Genomic DNA, 15,164 nt, shown 5'->3' on the forward strand with positions numbered 1-15,164 from the left:
TGTCAAAGTGTCAGGCACTGGGGTGCCTGGTGCGTAAGAGGTCAGTGGCTACGCAGCAATAATGAAGAGTACAAGAGGACATAGCTCATGTTCATCAATCTCACTAGGAACCACCTTGCTGTCTTTCTCACTCCTGGTAACTGAAACAGTCTAGAAATAGCAAGTTGTGGCTCTGCAAGTTGCATCCTGCATGACTTATCACTGTCAGCTCCACATGGCACAAAATCACTCGTACTGTTTCCAAATCAGGTTTGATCCCAGAAGCAGCATAACTACGTTTACACAGCACTGCACACAAGCCAATTCAGTGCATGCAACCAGCCTGCCATCTCTGTATCCTTGCACAATCTACAACTTAAAGCAGAAAAAAACCTTAAATTTATTAGTTAGCAGAGTGAACTCCTGTTTCTGGTTATGATTTAAGTGGAAACTTTGGGGAAGATGCATTAAAAAAATATCAAGAATTTCAGATGATAGCAGCAGGGAAAAGCATTATTTCTTTTCTGCTGACAAGCTTCAGTAACTCCATGCTCTGCATAAGGACTGAAATCTGACAAGAGACTACACCTATTAAGGTTGCTATTCCCATAGAAGTTTTCTGCCTATTAGTTCAGCCAGAGTATCAAAAAAGCAGGTTAAGCCATCTTGTTTTGCTTAGCACAAGAACATTTAAGGGGCACAGACAGTTACCACATTTCAGTCACACAGACATGTAACTAGCGGGTAATAAATAGCTGGGGTTTCTTTAAACCATTCCAACTGGTTGCATGAGATGTCTTGTCTCCCTTGCACTCTCAATGCTGCCTTTTTAGCACCCACACAAGAGACTCTTGCACACTATTCTCTTCTCTCCCAGCTTACTCAAAAATATAAATTTCCAAATCACTAAAGAAAAACTTTCTACTAAGCACAGCAACCACATCATGCAACTAATACTTAACTTTAGCTCGGGAACTCTTATACTACACACTGAAGCTCTACTTGCTTTCCTGTCCACTATGGTTTCATAAAAAACTGAAATGAGATAAAACCAACTCCAGTAGAGTTTAAAACTGTTAAACTTTCAAGTGCTATTAAAAGGATTTCAGAGGGGCAAATGCACAAACATATAACGAACACCACACATCATCCAACATCACAAAATTCCTCCCTTATCAAGTGTCTTCTCTGAGAAAATGGCTTAAGAGCTCAATTCTTCTCCCCTGAAAATCCAGTAAAGTTTAGTTATGGGCAGGTAAATCACAAACCAGTAAACTGGAACCTAGCCTCTGATTTTCAAGTCAGTATTTCAATTTAGAACATCACATCAGGTTGCATAACCATTACAGGAAACTGGTTTAAAGCATACATTACAACCACATCTCTCCTTGGAACCCTGTTTTCTTTTGCAGCACTGAAGTTTCTTGGTTCTTCATCTTCACTGTCTGAAGACACATCTAGGAACTGTACTCCTCTTCGATGCTTGAAGTAAGATTGTTTCCTCATCCTTTCGTCTTCAGGAGTTTCTGGGATGGCAGAGTACCCTGTGCAAGACATTTCAATAGAAGATAAGACAGGAGACAATGACTTACGACTTACAACTTCAAACAAATAATTTTTATACCACAAGGTTTAAAAGATCATGTATTTTAGGTTAATAACTACTTATAAATAAATTTTTATTTCGGGAAAAATGAATAATCAGCAAAATCCTCTGAACTACTTCCAGGCTGATCAGGACATGGTTAGAAATGTACTGGCATATCTGATGCCTGATTCATGATCTGCTTGTCTTAATAGCTTTTCAGAAAGGGAATGTCAGTGTTATACTGCAGAAAACTAGGAAGCTAGCTACATCAAGGAACTTGACAGGTAAGTTTGCAGCTCCTATACAGATATAAACTATTTAGCCAGTCTTTCCACATTATGCTCCAGATGGTTCTTAACATGGAAACAGCATATGGAAAGATGTTTCATGTTATATATCTAAATGAGGAAAACACAACCACAATGGAAATCTACACAAAACCTGACATATAAAATAGGTCTTGAACCTGAAGCAGAGATAGGGTTAGAACACTATAGAACAAAATCAAAAAGCCTACACTTTTATTACTTTGCTCTGTCACCCTCTTTCAGCACAATATGCTCTAACTGCATATACTATGTATTTCAAGGTGGTTCTAACTAAAATTCTGATACTCCCATAGAAGCCTGGGCAAGGTAGAATACACAGTTCAGCCCACTGCCTATGCAGGTTTGAGCTGTTCTACCATCATCTTTAGTTGATACATGTAGACCGAATGTGCAGCACCTAGCTCTTCCATCTTTAAACCTGCATTAAAAAGAACTAAATTGCCACCTCTTAAGTGTGCTATTTAAGGTCAGTAATTGAAGAAAAACACTCAAGATGGCTCATACCTTTCATAAAACAAGAAGCACACATAGCCTGACCTACTGCAGCCGTCCCACACATTCAAGACTTCACTCCTTTATACCGCTTGCCCATTACAGCCAGTGCTGTAAAAAAGCTGGTAAACTGATGAATTTTAAGACCAGACAAATTATGGCCCCTGAAGGCATGACTGAAGAGTGGAAGAAGAATGCATGGAACAGAGAATGTGACAGCCACAGAGAACATTTTCTGTATGAAAGTAATCTTACAGAAAATAAGTTTAAAACTCACTATGCCACCATTTGATAAAACAAAGATAAATCCTAAAAGTACAATCAATTTGCTGACACGGGAAACTACCAGATAATACTGGCTTTGAAAGGCAAAGGTACGCAGCAAACTAAAAAAACATATGGTACCAAATGTTACACAGCACATTACCTGAAAAGGGAGAACTTGAAAATGGAGCTTAACAATGTTTAAAGGGATGGGAGTAAGCATACCTCAAACTTCTTTAATATCCATGAGGAAATGTAAACAAGGGTTCAGTGACAGTTCCTAAAAGCAATCACTGAAGCCTTAATATTCAGATGACCTTATAGGATTTTCCATGTGTGTAGCTATCTAAAATATTGAATACACTTCTAAGCAAGCATTAGTCCATCCGTTTGGAAACAGAAGAGAAATAAGGAATAGCACATAAGTATCATCACCTCAGTTTTTAATTCATGAAAGAAGGCAACAGCCTGTCAGAGAGTTAAAGTAAGAATAGTGTTGTTTCGGCCTCCTGTTTCAGCAGAGAAACCCATGTTTTAATTTCCATCTAAAGCCCTTTATAACCTGCCATTTCCATATTTCTTACTGACCAGATGTAATAAAAAGCTTATCTTTCTTTGGTGACAAAGAAGAATCTGATTCCCAGGTGACTGGCAATTTTATCTCTTATCTGATTATCAGTCCACACTCACTTCTCTGCTCCAGAACCAGGGGCACACAAACAACAGCTGCCTCCTGCTCCCTTCCTCAGGACAAAGGTCCGCTGGCATCACACACAGATACACAACAGGGACCCCTCCAGTTGCTGGCCTTAGACACCCAGCCCACCCAGGATGGAGCCTCAATCTCCTCACTTGCTGGCACCACAGCACAAGAGCCCCCAGAGTCTGCACCCCACTCTGGTTGTCAGCACAGACACCCTCGCACAGGCCCACACACACTGAGGATCTCTCCACCCCATCCAGTGGCTGGCACCAGGTCCCCTCATCTTGGGCTGTCCCACATACAAGTGGGCAACTTGCCCCTCTGGTCCCTCCCGGGCTTCCCAGGCCACTTTATCTGCTTTCTGGCTTGTCCCCTGGTACCCCCGCTCCCTCCACCAGGGCTGCGCAGGGGGTGGCACCACAGACACACAGGCCTTCACAGCCCGCCTGGCCATCACTTGGTTTCCCACTCACAGTGGTCCCTCCAGCTGCTGGCACCCCAGACACATGGGCCCCGTGACCCCTGGTCCTCACTCCAGGTGCTGGCACTTAGACCCCCATGCACACAGAACAGATTCCCCTCACCCTGGAAAGTAGTTAAGGAGGATTTTTAAGGAGAAGACAGGACTGACTATGGTGATCATGAACAGGGTGTGGCCAGACAAGTATACTGACCTTCTACATGTAAACAACCCCTGTTATCCCCTCATCCCTCGATCTTCCCCACACTTGTTCCTCATCAAACCACTCTGATCCCTCCCCTTCCCCACCTTCAGATTAGGTTATTGGGGCTCCCCCACCCACCACTGGGCACCCCACCACCCAGTGACATGACAACAAATCCCACCTATGTGGGTGGCATTGAAGAAACAGGAGCTCCCCACTATTAACAGTGTCTGATTTACACTGTAAGAAGATGGGTGAGAACACAGAGCAAGAGAGAAGTAGTAGAAGAGACTCCAAAATTAGAAAAAGAATAGCTATTATTAAAAGCCTCAGTGAAGGACAACAGACAGTAATATACTCTGAATCGGGGTGGCAGATGGGTGGGAAAAAAAAAATCTTCACACTCATTTCCTACACCAAAGAGCTTTGAATCATGAATAAGAACACACACCAAAACAATTACACAGGGAAGGTGTAGTAGAGGCAGCTACAACACTCCTCAAAGAGCTGACTTTTAATGATACAAGTGTCAGTGTAAGTCCTCATATAAAAGGATTTTACATTCTTATAATGCAAATACAGCATTATGGGCATCCTCTCCCCTCTAGCACATCAGTCCTTTCTTAAAACTCACGTGTCTATAATCCAAACACCAGTAGTGCTTTCTCAGCTGCTAACTCTGGAACCATAATTTCAGCTGGAAATAAAGGTAGTTTCTTCTGCCTCCACTCACTAACACAGAAAGTTGCTGAGTCAAGTTACTACAGAGCGCAATGTCAGTTTTCAAAGCTGATTTGCCAGCAGAGTCTAGACACAGAAGAGCCTATAATAAATTCATCTGATAATTAAATGCAGAAGTGAACAACATGATGTCTAATTCCTTCATCTGTGATAAATGGCCTCAATTTTAACTGAGTTATCATAAAAATGTAAACTTTTTCTATCACTTTCAAAACCTGAGAGGATTATGGTAATGATTTTTAGAAGAGGCAGGAGTCTCACTCTGCAAAGTAATCTTGTTTTCTTGAAAAGCCCAGACACATGTAAACTTAGAAAGGCCTAAAAATTACTAGTTCTGAAGCAGTAACATACTATCCCAAGACAGACCTCCCTGCAACCAAAAGCAACATGTTGGCAGTAGAAAGTTACTCAGTGGTACCTTCTTCTATCTGTCCATGTTTGGAAGGACACATGCTGTCCTTGACACCGTCGCTTTGCTTTATCTGAAAACCATTTAAGTTAAGATAAATACAGAAGGGCAAGAGAGACCTTTGGGAATGTATCAAACATTTTAATTAGTTTTTATTAAAGATGTGGGCAAATTTATTTCAGCAATTCCTCTCTAGCAAAGAAAAATAAAGGAGGAAAATTCTGAAGATTACAAAGTTGGATTAGCCAAGCAAGGGCTATTACAATAGAACAGAAATATCAGATGCATAAAAAGATGTGAATGGAAATATCAAAACAGGTCTATAAGAGACATGAGAAGTTCACATCTCTACTGAATTAACAGAATTGATCAAGCCAGTTTTCATCATCTTTGCCTCTTAGGTTAGACTGTATTCCAAACATATTCCTTCTGCAAGTAACATGACATGCAAATGACAGGTACTCATGATAGCTTTGCTAAGAAGCATCCTTATTGGGTTGTTTTTTTAAGAAAACAACAAAACAAGGTAAGTTCACAAAAAAATAATACAGTCTTAATTTTATTCTTTGCAATATAAGCCTTGGAAAAGGTTTAGATAAAAAAAATATTATTTCACTTAGTGACTTTTTTTTAATTTTTACTTTACATAGCAATCACTGTCCAATCTTCATGACAACTCCTATACCTCTGAAATGCTGAGCTGTCTGGAAAGTGTTCTCCCTCACAAAAAAAGCACTATTATCTTCTCATACTCCTTAACCTATTCCACCAAACAGAATCCTATGTTAAGGGGGGAGGGGAGGCAGGGAAGAGAGCAGAAATCACATGTAATGAGGAGGCCTCATATTTAGAGCAAATTATAACCCTGTAGAGTAGTAACAGATTAAACAGTTATTGCCACAGCATGTAATTACTGGAGGCAGAATTTCCTGATTATAAGCGATTAAAAAGAACTATTAAGGAATGCCTGCAATCATAACACCAGTGTTTCACTCTAAGGCGAGAAATAGGAAAACACAGAAGTACTCCTAACTGAAGATGTAAACAATGAAACCAAACCAAACAGCAACTAATTTTTGCTGTCATACCAAGAGACTCCATAAGAGTATCTGGATCAAACTGTCTGATTATACGGAGACAGGGTTAAGTTATAGATGAATGTACTCAAATGCAACTTTTAAAATAATGTTAGAGCAAATATTTTCTTCAGTTTAGTCAGTAAAGACATAGCTTCAACTGCTCTTGAAAAAACTTCACCTGGAAATTTTTTTTCTTTAAACCATACTCGCTACAGTCTTTTGGGAAGCATATATCTAGTGCAGGGGCATAATACATTGCCCTGTAATTCTCAAGATAACCACCTACACAAACCATACATCACGTTCAGAGAAAGCCAGCCTCTTCTCTGCCACATAAAACCAAAACTGAGGTAATACTTAGAGGCTTACCACATTTACTAACACTGCACAACACACACTGTCAAATGGAAAGTCATTTCCACCTACTTTTGGAAAGCAGTATTAAATGCATGCTGCTCATATTCACCAGCTAATTAATACTCCAGTTTCAAAGGAAAGTATTTCATTTGCTAAAATAATCCTAAGTATCAGTGTCACTTTAAGGTTCTTCTTAAAGAGACCATTTCAAAACAATTACTTCACCACATCTTCCCATGAATCCTCAGAAAAGTTCACTAGGTATCACAGTCATTACTTTTTTTCAGAAATATTGGAAGTAGAATTATGCTCTATGAACTATGACATAAGTGAAAGACATGACTTCCTTGGATCATAAGGAAAATGATGACAGATGAAAACAAAAAACCACAGTCCCAGTGCAAATGAAGTGACACACACAATATCATAACCCAGAAGTACAGTAATTTGGGTTATATATTTGAATAGTACAGAGAGGCTATAAGAAAATCAACGATCAATAACACGACTATATATAATAGGTTAGTTTAATCTACAACTTTTATTTCAGTTTACTGTTGAAGCTTTGTAAGCACAGTTTTCGAATACCAATCTCATTTTGGAATTCAAGATCATAATTACTCTAACTTGTATAGATCTAATGCAGTTCTGCTCCATTTCTACAACTGGAATAATCTCATTATTTTAGTATACCAGGCTATTCACATAATTAAAAACCTCTAATTGAAAATTAAGACGATAGCTTCAGTGTTTTAGAGACTAATAGAAACCAAATGTGTGCATTTAGTAATACTAGTTTTTACAGAAAACTGTACTAAGCCACTCCAATGCATTTTTCCAACTCTTTAGAGAGGTATCTTTCAGATATAATTTGATGTGCCCCCGTAGTTGGTTTCTACTCCTCAGTTAAGTATGTTCAGTATCACCACCTACAACTTATTTGCAAAGTCATTGCCAGCCTGTGTAATTTTGAACATACACAAGCATATAGAGATGACCAGTTCTTCTGGCCATCATACTACAAACTGCTTATTGAAGTGTAGGGTATGCATGTTCAATAGAAAGCAACAAGAAGCATTAAATACATGCATACCCAGGGTGCAGAACAATCTACCAATATTAGTTTGTTCTGGGAAAACAAAACAAAAAAATAACTAAAAGGATAATGGCATTTCATTACACAACAGACACTATCTATTTTTTTCCAATATGAGTGGAGTTAAAACAATCACATCTTTTCATTAGATGCATATTTTGTGACACTTGACAAAACAGAAATCTAAAGAAATCCCTAGGAAATTATACTGAATAATTTGTGCTCCTGAAGAAAAAGTCTGATTTGAAAACTCTTTTGTTTTCAAAATCAAATATGATTGCATGATACCAAATGAAATAGGACAAAAAACCCATCAACTATTTAATATCTTTTGTTTGTATAAGTGAAATGAGTAACACTCTCCTCATGTTTCCTCAACATGTACCAGTATTTTGTGAATCTGTGTTTCTCTTCAGAAGAAATACAAGTAATTGTTGTCCTCGTATGATTTACTGAGCATTAAGCAAAGTTTTTTTTTTAGTTAACTTGGTGTAAACTGCTTCTCAATACTCTAAGTATTTAGCAGTAGAGAGCGCACACAGTATCATGAACTGGTCATCTCTGTACTTTTTCCATGATAATAAAAGAAAAAATCAAATCGTTGTCCATTTTATTTGACCCAAATAAAGAAAACTTCTGTCTTCCTGTCAATATTAGGAAATATGGAGGATAAGCATTTGCTAAATTTAAAAGAGGAAACTAGATTTGATTAAGTGCCCCATGTCCTGCAGATAAAATCCAAGTGTTTTCAGTTAACTTCTATAGATGTAGAAAAGAATGATTTTCTAAAAGGTTAATCCCTTTAAATAGGTTACAAAACAATGATGTGCAAAAAAGTGGAAAAAAATATCAAACCACTCCTTTAAACACTCAGTATCTGTAAAAGATGAAGCATTAAGTACTAGCAATTATATCTGAATTTTAAATATTAATGAGCACCCCAGTTCTACACCAGCATCTGTGTCCAAGGACTCTTACTTAAGTAAGCCACTTGCTGAAATTTTGGCTGCACTTCTACTCTGTTTTACTTGTAGCTACCATCATCTCCCACTAGTTTTCTTCACAATTACTTAGCCTTCCACAACAGTTCCTGTTTTAGGCTGCCCTTCATCTTTCCTTTTATCACTTCATACCTAAACTCATACTCATGCCTCTAAATCGGATATTACATCCCTTCTCAGTCAGTCCTACCCCTGCAGTATATCAGCCAAGGGAGACCAGTATTTTGAAAAACAAGCTCCAAAGTTTGTTGGCCTTGGTAGTTATGCTCTACCTACATGCTTGCCCTGACAAAGTCAAGTCCACAGGTAGATTAAAGGAAAAAACACAGTATTAAAAAAAAAAAATCACAAGTAAGCCACAAAAATGGCACCATCCATCACCTGACATCTATGTTCAGAGTTCAAGAAGGGTACCTGCATTCAGTGACTCCTACACCTCACAGGACAGTGACTTATTACAAACAGGAAGACAACACCTGTTCCAAAGTGCACTTTCTCAGAATGCCAGTTTTTTCATGTAATCCATTACAAAGCACACACGTGCAGAAGCCACAACTAAGAGTTGCTTGCTTCTTGTGTCAAGTTCTCCCTGCTACTAAAACATCCTCTCTGCTAGTGCACAGGCTACTTAACTCCAGACTGGCAACACTTGAGCCAGGATTTAGAGGATTTTTTGGTAATTTTTTAAACATAAAGCACCAACTGATATTTACTAATGTAAACACAAGAACACTCCAGTCAACCAAAAACAGTCAACCTGCACAAAGACAAAATTCAGGAAATAATAAATATCAATCCACTATAATATTGATTTGGCTCACCTTTAAAAGAGGAACTCCTTGTACATGAAAGGTGCTCTGTTATCACATAGATAAAGTACTGTGATAAACTGCCTTCCACCAAGGGAAAGTTGCATGCAAAACAAATGTAGTTAAGCCACACCAACTGATATTGTTGCTCTGTTATTGACTAAGTGCATAGACAAAGCTTATCCGATCAATGCCACTTGTATCCTGACATCCGTATCAGAAGTTACATGGAATGTCCAAAACATATAAACTAATCAGCAAAAAATAATTTTTGTTCTTCCATTCTTACTCCTTCAGTAATAGAAAAGCTACTGGTGAACACAATTATGCAACTGACAGCCATTACTGTTGTTTATTAGTATTAACTGATGAATTCAAACAGAAACAGCACATCTCTAGTGTATCAGCCAAACAAACCAATAAATTGCTACACAAGCAAGTTTTTCACATTTCCATGAAAACCACAAGCTGCTGCCAGGAAAGAGGACAAACACTGCTACAACACTATTAACACAATCAGCTTGTCAGAATCAGCAGCAGGTTTCTCAGCTCTTTATAAAACCAGGCCCAACTGAAAAGAAACTGCTTTTTTTCTTTTCAGTTTTTATCTGTGATATTCCACATTGCATTAGCCTAGGCCTCTAGTTAAAAAGTCATGTCTATATAGTGTTGCATTTACTGGACAACAAAAAGGGATTTCTTTCCTTTGAAAATCCTGAAGTAATGTATTAGTGTAAAATAATTACCAGTTAAGATAATACCTAGAATATCATAATATACTTTAAACACTTAAATTGCAACTTGTTTACTCAACTGAAAAAAAACATTTCAGCTTTAGTTATCAGAAGGTTTGTGACTTGGCTGTAAGTGTCCAGGTTCAATTATAGCAAGCACCATTACAAATAAGGACACTTTTGTGGAGATTGCTGTGAAATATGTGCACACAGAAAAGTCCATTTGTAAAATAAGCAAAGAGGGGAAAAAACCCCACGATAAAAAGTAACGATTTTATTTCTACATTTTCTCTTATGCTACATACAAAACCCCTGACTCACCAGTTATCTCCGTCACATCCGAAGTTGGAGTATCTGGCCTGTTGCTATCATCTGTAGCTTCATCCTCATCCCCTCCTGCAGCACCACCCGCTGAAGTAGAATTAGCTACTTGCACCTGGGCTGCCGAAGGAGACACGGTTTCCTGCTCCGCGTTTTTAATCTTCCTCTCAAAGCGAAAGCGGTCCAAGTTGTAGAGACTCATATTCTTAACCTACCGCTCCTGTCTGCGGGGGAACAAGTGGGGTCGAGTAGGCAGTTTCTGTGGGAAAAGCTGGGAAGAGGAACGAGGCGGCTGGGCTCATCAGCTGTACCTCAGAAAAACGCCGCCGCAGTGGCCGCGGGAAGGGTCGGCGGGCCCCGCCGACCGGGCGCTCCCCCGTTCCCACGAAAACAGGAGCCCGGCGGCGCTGTCAGACACCGGGGAGGCACCTGCCCACCCCTGCCCACCGCCTTCCTCCCGTGCCCCCAGCCTCCCTCCTCTCCCCACGACGGCCGGCACGCCCCGGGCCCCCGCGACGAGCCCCACACGCACCTGCCGCGCACCGGGGCCGACACCGGCGGGGCGCGGGCGGCCGCGGGAAGCACGGAAGGGAGCGGCAGTGGCGCCGGCCAGACCGGGCCAGCCCCAAGGCACCTGGCGGCCGCCGCCGCGGCACGGAGAGAAACGGGGAGAGAAGAAGGGAGGCAGGGGCCGGCGAGATGCGGCCCAGGCGACGAGAAACACAACCCTCCCCGATGGCGGCAGCAAGGGCCCGCTCCCTTCAGAATCGACGCGCGGCGGCGGCGGCGCTTGATTTTGACGTCACGCCCCCACCAATCACCTCGTCCGGACGGGGCGCGCGGGCGCGTGCGCCTTCGCGCCTTTTTCGTGGGGACCGGCGGCCCCTGGCTCCTTCCGCGCGCGGGCGGCCGCGGGCCTCCGCGGGGCAGGGGCGGCGCGCGGGGTGGGCAGCGCCGCGCCGGCCTCACGGGGCGACCCTGCGGTGGCCGCGGCTCCTGAGGGTCCCCTCGGGTCCCCGGACGCCTCACATCCACGCGGGGCTCTCCCGCGGGGCCTGGGCAGGCATGGCCGCGGCGGCGGGACCTGCTCTGTCAGGGCAGCTGGGACCGGCCCGCCGGCGGCTGCGCCTCCTTCGGCGTTTGGCATCCACTGCCGCCCCATGCAACTTTGCTACCGTGGTGACAAAGTAGATGTGCAGCTTCCAGCCCTGGTACCGCATGAATGCTGTTTTCATACCGAATGATCGTGTATTACTCTCCTACCAGCCCCCCACAGGTTGAAGAGTTTGGGTGGGTGACTGTGAAGAGACCATCATAAAAGCTCTGGAGCTGTAAACCACAAGCTTTAGAGCAGTTTTCAGCCTAGGTTTCACAGCATGCCTCCAGAATTGTGTCCCTTCAGCAGGACATAGGGAAAAACATCTTTCAAAGTCTCGGCTCAGGGCCCGCTGCCTGACTGGATTTCAGTTGGTGCCGTGTGGTGGTGTGCAGGCAGTGGCCGGTGGGGTCAGCTGGCATTGCACTGAGCATGTTACCAGGGCTGAAATGGTGTCCTTACATACTGTAAGCAGCAGAGGTACTGGAACTACCTTTACACGTCTGCCCTTCAAATACTAGTCACCTGTGAAATAAGGGCTTCCATGCCTGGCAGGAATTATAGTAGAGACCCAGGTGCAGCAGCTATTTAAACATTTTGGAGAGGTTGTGCTAGCCAACAGGGAAAAAAAAAAAAAAAAAGCACCACTTCCCTGTCTGTCACGCCAGCCTTGTAGCACCACGCTCACAGACAGCTCCTTCACCGTTGGCGTGTTGTGCCATTTAAATTGCAGTAACCCAAACACCCGAGCGAGGGTCATGGCTGTGCTGTGCTAGGTTATGTGCCACTGTCAGCCTTACTTACTACCAGGCTGCATGGAGGCAGGGCGAACTGTGTTGTCTGGCAAGCCTGCTACAGCCTGAAAGTTGGAGGTGATCCAGGTACTTCCAGAAATGCCACCTACACATATATTACCTCTACCTGGAAATTTCTTTCTATCAGAATTAGTCTCTATCACCACTAGTCAGCAGATCTGGGTCTCAGCTACCTCATACTGAATCATCATCAAAATTATAATAAAGTTTGGTTTCCTGAAGGAGGCTCTCATGGGAGTTGTTTGGTGCTCCTTTTGCCACTGTGCCTTTTACAACACATTGTGGTGCTTGATAGTCATGTTCACCCAGCATGGGCACCTTGTTTGACTCATTTGTGCCTGATTCCAGTTCTCCTGCCCTTTCCATCAGGCAAATGACAAGGAGAAGTGGTACGGGCTTCAAAAGGCTTTTCCATCTCACACATCTAAATAACAGACCCATCTCTTCATATTTATCAGTAGTGTCTCCTCTTATTCCAGCCTCAGGGCTGCAGCAGAACAATTTGTTGTTTTGGTCTGTGCTAGAACAGGAAAATAAAACTCAGTACTGAACAGGCAGATAAGCTCTAAGGAGCAAAAGGATTTGGTGGAACCCCTTTCCAAATCAAGCTTCGGTGAAGATGTCTTGCCTCCAAATCAAATACTAATTTAGTATTTAGATAGCAGATGAGTTGAAAATCATTGGAAGCTGCATTGTCTTGATCCCAAGTTCAAATATAAGTTGCAGCTGGGTGTGTAAATTGAATGGAAGGCAGGTTTCATCTGCAGAGGTGGATGCCAAGGCACAGGTGGATTTGCAGACGTGGCTGGTGGTGGAACAGTAGATGGTGCAGAGATCACCTGAGGTTAGCATCTGAGGAGGGCTAAATTGTGCTGGAGAAGGATGAGTGCCTCGGCTAGAGACACAATTGACGTATAAAAAGTCAACTGGTCTAGAGCTTTCATAGGAGAATTCTGCTTTGTAACTCAGAGTAAGATAAATATAGAAAACGGCAGGTTGGCCTGAAAAGGGGAGATAGATTTGCCTGTCAGCAGAGAGTCGGGCTACTCCCAACTTGAAATTCCACCCACTTGAAAGGCAAGTTACCCCCCAAAATGGGAATAAAGCAGTTCACAGGTACATCAGAAGCTAAGCCAGGTGAGGGTTACAGGAGGCAAAAGGATGGGCCATGAGGACCCTTTCGCTGGAGCATAGGGGTTTGGCTCTTTCCTGGGACCTGATAACCACCACAGAACTCATCTCCTTCTTTGTGAAGTGGTTAGTACTAATGTCAGCATCTCCGATGTGACGGACTCACACAAACTTATAGCAACACATACAAACATCTATAGTTTCAGAATCCTAACAAGACTTAGACCACTCTTTCCAGGAGGAGAAGATAACAAAATACACATGACAGATGTTAAGCCACATTGCTTGACTTCAAGGACACAGTCAAACAATGAGGGTAAATGTACAGAGATTAATAGGCTATGGAACTAAAAGGTTGGAAGAGTAATAATAGAAGAGTTGAGAAGAGAAAGATGAAACTGGAGAAAGCAAGTGTAAAGGGGAGCATGTACTCAAGTCAGTCTGTATTTGTGACTCAACAAGACAATCAGGACCACCAGTCCTGTGGTAAAAAAAAACCAACAACAAACAAACAACGACGACATGAATTCCAGAACTTGGGAGAGAAAGCAAGTACAAGCTAAGAAAACAGTGAAAATGAAAGGGATTATTAATTTCAACACTCCAGAACATGTCAGACTCTAAAAGCATTGCGTTAACAGGAATTAGCATGAACCTAGAAAATGCTGCACCAGATTATTTCAGTTTTTTACAGTGCTTTGAACTTGAAAAGACTAATTGATAGGTATTAGTATTACTAACAAACTATCGTGAATTCCTGGCAAGCAAGGCAGGCAAAATGTCTTTTTTGAGGTGCTAATGACACCAGTTAGACAGCTCATACTTAATAGAGAACTGACAGATTACTGTCTGCTATTGTTTTGAAGGTTGATTTGTGAGATTTTTTGGAAGAATGGTAGCAAAAATTTGAAAAGAATCTATTTATGTACAGAATTGCTTTACATGCAACATTGGAGCTGTTAAATTTGACTTGTTTTTCTTAAGCTACAGTTTTGTTGCTACGCCAATGATAGGGAGGAGCATACCAGATGGTATGTGGGCCTTCTGAGGTAAGCATGAAGGTTTATAGAGCAGAGATATATGTTAATGGCCCAAACACCGAGAGGAGCAAAAGAAAACAAAAATATCAGATATAAAATTACTCTTTTTGAAATTGATGCAAATTGAATTTGCGTTATCTTTAGTAGAAGTAAAGTCAGTTTTAAGGGTTTGATAATAGGAGTTAAAATCTGTCCAGATAGGAAGAGACGTGTTTTATATCATGATTTACAAATTGGCAAGGTATTAGTAAAATTATTGTTCAGTAGTAAACAATGAGTCAAGACAAAATGTGTCTATAGCCATTCCTAACAAGTCTCTTTTTTTTCAACTGTTTTTCTTTCATCTTCGATTCATGCCCTTTTTGTGCCCTTGTCACTTCAAGAAATATTGGTAGGGGTGCTGTTTTTTATTAAAAAGGGGGTGTAAGAGTCTACGTTAATAACAATGTGAAAACACACAGAAGTTGCACTGTGGTATAAAATCAAGAGGGTTTGTGACACAGATAGATCCTCAT

The 15,164-nt window shown here is 41.6% G+C and overlaps 1 protein-coding gene across 2 annotated transcripts in view; it reads right to left on the reverse strand.

Annotated features, from left to right (window-relative positions):
• Positions 1-11,321, reverse strand: part of SMARCAD1 (SNF2 related chromatin remodeling ATPase with DExD box 1) — a 43,581-nt gene extending 32,260 nt beyond the window's left edge. For both annotated transcript variants that reach the window (XM_074905572.1, XM_074905571.1), the window contains exons 1-3: positions 11,100-11,321; positions 10,568-10,838; positions 1,349-1,523 (exon numbers count right to left, since the gene is read on the reverse strand). In XM_074905572.1, the coding sequence (XP_074761673.1) occupies positions 1,349-1,523; positions 10,568-10,769 (377 nt within the window). In that variant the 5' untranslated portion in view covers positions 10,770-10,838; positions 11,100-11,321. The remainder of the gene's footprint in view (positions 1-1,348; positions 1,524-10,567; positions 10,839-11,099) is intronic.
• Between the last annotated feature and the right edge of the window lie 3,843 nt (positions 11,322-15,164).

This window comes from Athene noctua, chromosome 4 (genome assembly GCF_965140245.1).
Source record: "Athene noctua chromosome 4, bAthNoc1.hap1.1, whole genome shotgun sequence".
NCBI lineage: Eukaryota > Metazoa > Chordata > Aves > Strigiformes > Strigidae > Athene > Athene noctua.